The following is a 10,004-nucleotide window of genomic DNA, read 5'->3' on the forward strand; positions in this document are numbered from 1 at the left end:
CTGTACGTAGTCTGTAGCATGAGCAGTGGCACGCTGATTTCCGGGTGTAAGAACATTGGCCCCACAACTTGACTTCCCCTCGATATGATACAAAGACATGTTTTTATGTGTGTATATCTGGAATAAACAATGTTAAATAGGTAAATTCTAAAATCAAGAATTTATCTTATTTTATTATTTGAGTTGCGGTGCTAACCTGGCCCCTGGGAATTTACCCAAACCAAACCAATGATTAACCAAACCAATCAATGGTCTTTTTGCTCTTGTCTCACTCTGGGAAAGATCACAAAAGGAGAAAAAGCCTAAACTAAACCTTTTTAGTAAGATGGCAAAAGATAACCAGTTTTGAGTTTGAGAAAATGCTAATATTTTAACATTTAATCAAACATTTGGATAAAAATGGAAAATTATAGGCACATATTTGGTCCAAACACATATTTAGTTTGTTTGCGTCATCACTAAAGACAACTCAAACTGAACACGTCAGCAAAGTACACAACAAAGGCGCCATGACCTGTATTTGTGTTGATTTTAGCCAAGGCTTTATCGTTCGTAACTGACCAAACTAGTCTAGTGTGTGTAGACACTACTTTGCATTTTTATTCATCCTCTGCCTTCAACAAACAGAATCCTTTAGCTCTGCCTTCTCGTGTGTGTGTGTGTGTGTGTGTGTGTGTGTGTGTGTGTGTGTGTGTGTGTGTGTGTGTGTGTGTGTGTGTGTGTGTGTGTGTGTGTGTGTGTGTGTGTGTGTGTGTGTGTGTGTGTGTGTGTGCACTGTATGTAAGTAAGCACTCTATAGGCATGTATGGGCCGTAGCCAATTCTGCAACTCAAAGACTTTTGGTGAATGGTATTGTCTCCTCCTAACCCTAATAGGTTCTGACATCAAGGCTTCAACAGCTAGGGCCACTATGCATAAATGTATGGCCGCATTGCTACGGCTACACAGGCATGCTGGACCACTGACTGTGTGTGTGTGTCTGTGTGTGCAGGTGTTTACTTTCGAGGGCCAGTTCGTGCTGAAGTTTGGCGAGAAGGGCACCAAGAACGGGCAGTTCAACTACCCCTGGGACGTGGCGGTGAACTCGGAGGGCAAGATCCTGGTGTCGGACACCCGCAACCACCGCGTGCAGCTGTTCGCCGCCGACGGCTCGTTCCTCAACAAGTACGGCTTCGAGGGCGCGCTGTGGAAGCACTTTGACTCGCCGCGGGGCGTGGCCTTCAACCACGAGGACCACCTGGTGGTGACCGACTTCAACAACCACCGGCTGCTGGTCATCCGGCCCGACTGCCAGTCGGCCCGCTTCCTGGGGTCCGAGGGCACGGGCAACGGGCAGTTCCTGCGGCCGCAGGGCGTGGCGGTGGACCAGGAGAACCGCATCATCGTGGCGGACTCGCGCAACCACCGCGTGCAGGTGTTCGAGCCCAACGGGAACTTCCTGTGCAAGTTCGGCACGCAGGGGAACAGCTTCGGGCAGATGGACCGGCCGTCCGGCATCGCCGTGACGCCCGACGGCGTCATCGTGGTGGTGGACTTTGGGAACAACCGCATCCTCAAGTTCTAGGACAGATTTGTCTCCCTCTCTCTCTATCGCTCTCTATCTCTCTGTTCGTCGGTCCCCCTCTCTGTCCGTTCACGGTCTCGCTGTCTGTTGGTTCTGTGAGCATCGCAATGGGTGCAGGACACCGAGGAGGAAGACAAATCAACCAACACAATCCGGAGGAGAGCTTAAAGACCAGAGATCAGAGCAGGGAAGAAGCAGAAGAGGAGAGAATACGTAGAAGGGAAATCAAAGTGGTTGGTGTCCCCGCTGTAGTTTGCCAATATTGTCAAAAAATCTAAAATAATCTGTGGTATGTGTGATGAAAACGGGGGACCTCTGCGAAATCAATGACCGGTTGACAAAGAAAGGTTTTTATTTCCTCCTTCTTTGCTCGTCTCGGCCTCGGCTCTGTTCACTTTTTAAGCTCTGCTCAAGTAGCCATCTCAGGGAACTTCAAATTGTTATGATTCTTTTCTTAAAACCTTTTTTTTTGTTTCGTTTTTTTTTTTTTTACCCTCTGCTCCACACCTACCTCATGTTGCTCGTTATGAATGTACCCACAGTCACTGAGCAGAGGTGTAGTCCGTGACGGTTTACTAAGAAGAAAGAAAGAAAGAAAGAAAGAAAAAAGAAGAAGAAAAAAAAACACACAAAAAAAAGTCTACCTCAATACTTTTTATTTAAGAGAGACACAAAGAATTGACTCTTCGGTTGATATTTGCACAGGATTCATGGATTTATTGCTGTGCAGTTAGGAACACGGTCGGTCGAGTAGGACCTCCTGAAAGTTACCCCCCCCCCCCCCCCCCGAGACCATTCTCGGACCACTGTACAGGCCGCACAGTGAGAAAATGAGCGGCCCAAGAACCTTGGGGTTCACTGGTGTCCTTTCACAAGTTCTCGTTCGGTTTCTTTGTTGTTGTTTTTTTGGGGGGGTGATCTTCTCTGAGATCGTCCCAGGGCGACTTATTTTGACTCTGTGAAAGATGTGTTGTGTCATAGACGCCCAAGGTAAATGCGCTTGGAGCGAAATGCCAATCTCGGTGGGAATCAAAATTGAGCTCAGGTCATTGTTGTTTGATTAGCATTTATCCGTCAGACTCTGCTGGCCTTGTCGGCTCATCGATCATACTGGATTAAGTTAAGGCCCAAATTAAGGATTACATTGTAAAAGAAAAAATAATGAATATACCAAGTATGAAAACAATTTTAAAACCCTCCCCCTGACAATAAGCCAATCTTTTTATATTGCAATTGTTTAATGTTAAACAGTTACCAATCGGCCATCAGTGAACTTTATGCCCCCAGGGAGACACAGAGGTCCTTATGCAAAGAGAGCTTTGTCCTCTCTCAGAAACCGAGGACCCACCAAAGGATTTCTAAAAGAAGATGCTTCCAGAGCGCGGATCTAAAAAGTGATCTCGAGTGAATGGTCTAATCATGAATGAGCAGCCCCTTGGCCGTAGAGGTGAGCGCTATAAACACGATATCGGAAAAATGTCTCGTTGGCCACCCTGAAGACTGATATTGAGAAGAAAAACGGTCCATCTAAATAATCCCTATGAATTTGGATTGCAGTTGGTCACCACTCAAATTGTTTTAATCAAATCATTTGAGAGTGGCAGGACCACAGCCCTCCCCTATTTATTGTCTTACTATAGACCACCGAAAGATAGACCACCTAAAGATGGAGGTCTGCAGAACAGCTATTCGAAACCCAACCAAAGGTAGAATTCCCCAAAAATAAAAAAAAAATTGTAGTTTGACGTCGTCAGCCCCCCTCCCCTTTCTACCGCATTACTTGCGGCCCGTTAAGTGGTCCCAACAGTACGGCGTGGTCGACCCCGAGGACTGAATCCCGGGATCTGGGTCTGGGGTTCAGACGGATGCACAAAGTCGTTCCAGCAGCATCCCATCGTCTAAGACACAGATTGCCTGAGAAACAAGAGTCCCAACCTTCCTCTTGTCTTTCTCTCTCACGGGTCAACAGGAGACGCCTGAGAAGAGAGCCCTGTCTCTCCACACCAAAGAATACCCCCACCCTTGATTTATCCTCCCCACTCCCCCCCTCCCAACCCTCTCAGTCATGATTATTCAAATAACCCTTCCCTCTTTTGATCGTCAATATAATACAGCCTTAAAGGCTAAAAAATAGCACCTCCCAAAAGGAGCATTTTCATCCCTGCATAACTACCAATACCAATCTGGCAACACACCCAATGCCAATCTCAGCCTACCTCTCTTCCTCCATGATTTACAAGGAAGAGCAAATCAACCCTCTGTCCCCCTCCAGCGGCTATATAGAGCTAGACGGGTCCATTGTGTCCACAGAGGGCCACAAGGGGGCATGTTCTGGGGACCCCTTTTTGTTTTGTTTTTGTTCTACACAGATACCTCAACTCTTGAATTCCTGCCCCAATGTTCATTTGTATCCACTGTACATTCGGCCACGTTCAAATACCTCAAGCTGTACACGTACCTCATATACCTCATTCATTATGACCTTGTTTTATTGTTACGTCGACTCTGGTTGGTACATATACCTCATCCGATATTTATGAATAATAACGTGCAAGAATAACAAAGGAAAAGACATACCTCAGTCTTTGAATCCATAGGGGGGGGTTATGACGATTTACGTTTGCCCGTAACTTGGACCAAAGATCTCTAAAACCTTTTCTGTATTTCTTAGACGAAAACCCAACACAGCGTGGTCGTCACCACTCAAAACTTGCGTCCTCCAAAAGGGGCTAACCCTTACCCTTTATTCAACATGACGTATGTTTAATCCACGGTGAAACGGCCTGCAAACGTACGCCTTTCTACCCCCCCAACCCCAAACCCACCACTCAGAAACCAAACGTCAGGAGGAGCAAGCTGTGCCAAATGGATCCCCTGAGAGAGAGTGATTTCCGTGCCAAACAGGTGGGGGGCACATGAGCCACGCTGTGATGGACGACTAAAACCGGACCATTAAAAATGCATAACACACGTGTTAGCAGAAGCGGTGTATCCCAGAAAACCTCCTTTTGTTTATTATTATTAACTTGGATTGGATGCACTTAAGACGCGGCTGCGTCCCAATTCTGTCATCCTCACCGTACCTCATATTGACCACCGCTTTCCCACGTGTACTGTTACTGTCCGGTGCGTCGTGGTGAGGGGGAAACAACAGTGGCCTCTTTTAAAGAGCCTTGTCGAAAATAAAGAATATTTTGAATATCCTCTCGTACTGCAGCACAATATACCCTATAATTCCACGGCAGTTGGCCGCTCGCCAATCTGCGATTTAAACGTTAAGTGAAGGTCTGTCCCGAGCACCGTTTGAGTTCTCTCAGATACGCAGGGTGGGGCCGGCGCCCTACGACAGCAGAAAGCACATTAGACGCCCACTAGTGTGAGGCTAGACACGGCTGCTTTGGGCACACACAATAAATACCATTGATAGAATCTGTTTCTTTTTTTTCCCTTGTGTTGCAGTATTACTTTATGAAAATGTTCAGTTATGTCTGCGTCATTTGTTTTTTCTTGTTTCTCTTCTAAGTTAAGTTTGCAGAATGCTATCTTTGAGATCCTTAGGTCTTGACTCTGAAAGAGATAAAAGAATACCGGGGCGGGTGTTAGTTCCTCATATGTTGCATGCTTTAAAAAGTTATTGTATTATACTGAACTCTTTTTCTTGATTAGGTGTTAAACTCAGATGGGGTTGTGGCTAATACAAGTCCTGGGATGGGTTGTTTTTTTTGTTAAAAAGTATACCCAAAGATGTGTGTGTCTGGCTAGGATTGCATTGGATGGAACTGACCTTTGACCTTTGCGATTGTATTTCCTGTTCTTTCAAAGCGTTGCAGAGCAGTTTCCTTTATTCCCGCCAACCATGCCTTGATTTAAGAGATGGAAACGAGGCAGGGTTTTACTGTGCGTACAATACAGACTAAAGATGCTGCCTCACCCATCTTAACCAGCAGTCTTTATTCCCTGGTTGGCCCTCTGACAGCCATACTATGGACAGGCATCAACGTATAACCTCTTTCCCACATATAGATATGAGGTATATATAACCTGTACGAGCCCGGCCTCTTAATCGCGATCCCTCGGCAAAGAGGATTCGAATGAGTACAAATTCACCAGGCGGCCATTTTGTGTTTTGACCTAGTTATGGAAACCTCTCGGACTGTGTCATGTGACATGACACTGGATTGGTCCCGCACAAACGTATCAAGTCAGCAGTTTCCTCCTCACGTCTCAAAAGATCTGGGAAGTGTAGTGCTGGCTGCTGAGCCTATGATTTTTGTACCGCCCCCTCCCCCCCACAACCGTGCTACAGTTTACCCCATCCCCCCATTCCCCTTTTTTTTTTTTTTTGAATCGGGCCCCTGTGGTTTTTGTCCTCTTTCGTTTTTTTTATTTCTGGCCCCTTGTGGCTTTAAGAGGAAAATAGCAGAGCTGCACCATCTGACAGGTGCAAGGTCATAGACCTCTTTTATTGATTGTATCCTATGGAAAAAATAAAATAAAAAACAAACTAAAAAGTTGGAAAATTTTAGAAAGGAAAAAAAAAAAAGTATCTCAGGTAGATTTTTGGCGGGCGCGCTCCGCAGGTATCTCATTGAAACGTGTCCTGTAGTGATAATGTAGTTTTTCTTTTCTCCCCCTACCCTGATCGCAGTACTAGTCTTGATTCTCTTCTGAATGTCCCCATGTATATTAACGACAAAAAATGTTTTACATAATGATTTGAATAATTTAATAATTTTCCCCCTCATTACTGTTTGTCTTTTGATTTTTTACTTTTTTTTCATTTCCTAAACAAATTAGTACAAAATACTCCATGCAACAAGATGCTCCTCTGCCCTTTTAGAATGTACCGTTTTGTTTTTTTAAAGAAAGGGCTGACGGAGTCTCACTCCCCACAATGCACTGCTTTAGACCCCGGCAGGCAGAGCTTGAACCCACGGCAGAGAAACAACGCAAACCCCCATGAGGAAAACAAACAAAGACGCGGCTAGGCCGTGCTTGTAAACGTGGCCACATCCAGAACCTTCCATTGGCAGCTTTAACATTTTTAGCCAAATTCAGGATTCTCCAGAAGGTTCTCGTGGTAAAAAAACAAAACAAAAAGTAAAACCAAAACGTTCTGCTGTGCTCTGCCCCCGGTGGTGTGTTGGGCGGTAAGTTGTGTTGGAGTGTTTGTGTTTTACGCGCTGCATCTGTGTTGTTGAGCAGAAATCCACTGAATGTATCCTCCTCGCAGTCAAAGAGGCGGCGAGGGTCCGAGTGGCCTGCTGAGTTTAGATGTTGCTGCTGGCACTTCCACGTCCAGTAACACAATGTGTGTGTCTGTGAGTGGGTGGGCGGGCAGGCGGAGATTCCTTAGTCCGCAACACATGTTGGAGAGACACACACACACACACACACACACACACACACACACACACACACACACACACACACACACACACACACACACACACACACTCTGTGCCTGGGTGGAAGTGCAGATGTCAGGTCTTCAGTCTAAATAAGGTGAAGGAGACTATAATATATCGGTCACTCGTGGCGTTGGCTGTCCTCTATGGACTTTAAACATTTCCTATGCAGTTTTCTTTGTTTACACTTAAAATAAACTTGTATTTCTTTGACTTTGGGATTCTGTCTTTCTTTGCTCTTTGAAATGTTAAATAAGTTACGATGACGTTTTTATCTTTTGAGGTAATGGCCGTGGTAAAAGACTTAAGTCCTGTGTGTGTGTGTGTGCATGCTCGTGCGCTTTTGAGGTATCAGCCATGATTAAAGGCTTAGTCCATGCATGCACGTGCACTCACACACGTCTGCCCTGCCTGTAATAAAAGTTGCATAAGTAACATTCCTTAGGCCTAATAGAATTCCATACAAATTGGGAATGTGTAAGAGCCTGTGTAACAGGGTATATCATTCAGGGTTCACTCCCGACCCAATACTCTGTCTTAAGCCTACTGATAAACGCTTGGAGCCAGGAATAGCTCCAAGCGTCTTCCTGGGACCTTGGTGGTGCATCAAGCCTTCGGGAAAGGAGTGATCTGTAATTTACGTAGGTTGTTGTTGTGCCAACAAATGGCCACAAGGGAACCACGAGTGCCTTAATAAGGTAAAAGCAGTGGATTTTACTCTTGTAATTAAGTTCAACCTTTGCCAAGATGAGAATAGAAATAAACATCAATCCAACCACACCAGGTTTTATTTTCCCTTTTTTCAATTTGGTCTGGAGAAAATACGAAAAAATCGAAACTGGAAGAAACGAAATGGCTGCAAAAACGGCAATGAAAAAGTTATGGACAAAATGTTAACGTTGCCTAAGACCCTCCGAGACCTGGTAATATTCATCCAGGACGTCAAAACAAATCCTGACAACCTTGTCCGATGCATTTAAAGAGGCTAGGCTTGTGTTTTCAATGAAGTGGCTTGCTGCAGTAGAACCCTGGCAAATTCCAAATTCAGGGGCCCCTCAACTCCTCAAAGGCCCCTCCACACACGCACACACACACACACACACACACACACACACACACACACACACACACACACACACACACACACACACACACACATTGACGATTTGAGCCCCCCTTCGCATATGGGCCCTCGTATTCCACAAACATGTTCATGGATCCACAAGGTTTATGCAATTGATTCATAATTATTTAGACATAGATTGAATAATCTGAATTGCTGAACTTTTCACGAATCGAACAAGATTCCCTGTATCTGCGCTACATTTAATAAACGCTATCAGCGGCAGTAGCCACCCTATGACACTGCGCGCGCATCCACGGCAATTATAAAAAAAAAAACTTGAACGAGGAAAGTCAAGTAATTAATATGCTTTCAGTTTGCATTAAACTTTACCATGAATTATCATCTCAGACTATCATACTAATAAAAAATGACACCGAATCCGAGCAAGGCCACTTGTAGTTTCAAAAATGTACCGCTGGGTGTCGCCATCTACACATCTCACAATAGGCCTGAGAACAACGTAAAGTAAAAGTAGGGCCGACCCACTCCCAAGTTCGAGTCCCCGGAACCATTAATTAACACACTTTGTTAAATTGACAAGCCTTTAAAAACATTTCAAAATACACTCTAAAACATGTGATGTAATGTACATTGTGCCACATAATTCAATTGTTGTTCATTGACGTTCTGTGTGTGTGGACAGCGCTCGGTGAGAAGAAGGGAGAGGTGATGCGATGATCCTGAAAATGACAGGGATGATGACAATGACAAAAAGCAGGGAGTAGTAGCTGTATGTGGATGCCCTAGCAGATGTTGTGTGTGTGTGTGTGTGTGTGTGTGTGTGTGTGTGTGTGTGTGTGTGTGTGTGTGTGTGTCTTTGTTACACCTACTCGAGCTGATGGAGTAATTGGCCCCACTGAGAACACACACACACACACACACACACACACACACACACACACACACACACACACACACACACACAGAGTACCAGGGTACTCCATCCCGCTTCCTGACACTGGCAGCTTCTCCTGACACCACAGTCTGATCTCCGTTCTCTCTCTACGGACCCTCCTCACCAATCTCTGCTGGGATGGGGGCTGGGGCGGGGGTAGGGGAGCTTTGAAGATGGAGGAGCTCTCAGCATCGCATTAGACGAACAGCCTCTGCTGATGGCTTCATCTAGTGTGCCTGTAAGTGTGTGTGTGTGTGTGTGTGTGTAAGCCATCTGCCTGGATATTGACTTATTTTGTGATTCTTGTACAGACTTTTTTTTTTACATCGTCTCCTACTCTCTCCTTCTGTCGCTTTCACCCACCCTTTCCTCTTTCACCATCACCTCTCTCTCTCTCTCTCTCTCTCTGTAATAATCCCAGCCCCCTCCCCCCCCCCCCACACACACACACACACTTCCTTCATGAGGTCTACCTCAAGCAGAGGCAGGCTGAGGGGCGGGCAGCGGGCAGCGGGCTTAACGTTTTGGTTTGACGCGGAGGCTAGTGTGACGTACATGTGACAGCATTCCATCCCCTCCACCTCCTCCTCCTCCTCTAGACACTTGCCCTAGCCCCCCCCCCCCCCCTCCCCCAATCCAACAACGGCATCAGGGAGCATCGTCAGGATCAGAGTTGAATAAAGTATTGCTATTGAGACTTGGGTGGGCAGACGGGCATGCATATGAGAGAGAGAGAGAGAGAGAGAGAGAGAGAGAGAGAGAGAGAGAGAGTGTAATGTACTCCTATTTACCTCCCCCTGCCGCCCACCACAGAGTCCCATTGCTTGGTCGGGAGAGAGGTCGGGAGAGAGAGCGCAGCTAATGTATTTCTTCTCACCACCGAAGGAGTTCTGGCCGCCTCTGCTACATACACACCATTGGGATCTCATCGGGGTGTCTCAAATCTCTGTGTTCATGGCCTTGGTTTTCTGCAGTACATCAGCCTCTGTTTCTGTATCTCTGTCCCCCTCT

General features: G+C 46.0%; 1 protein-coding gene across 1 annotated transcript in view; it reads left to right on the plus strand.

Annotated features, from left to right (window-relative positions):
* Positions 1–2,326, plus strand: part of trim71 (tripartite motif containing 71, E3 ubiquitin protein ligase) — a 28,301-nt gene extending 25,975 nt beyond the window's left edge. Inside the window, exon 7 of the mRNA XM_084485039.1 lies at positions 992–2,326. Coding sequence (XP_084341165.1) covers positions 992–1,564 — 573 coding nt within the window. The 3' untranslated portion in view covers positions 1,565–2,326. The remainder of the gene's footprint in view (positions 1–991) is intronic.
* The last annotated feature ends 7,678 nt before the right edge of the window (positions 2,327–10,004 follow it).

This window comes from Micromesistius poutassou (genome assembly GCF_964030765.1).
Source record: "Micromesistius poutassou genome assembly, chromosome: 20".
Lineage (NCBI taxonomy): Eukaryota > Metazoa > Chordata > Actinopteri > Gadiformes > Gadidae > Micromesistius > Micromesistius poutassou.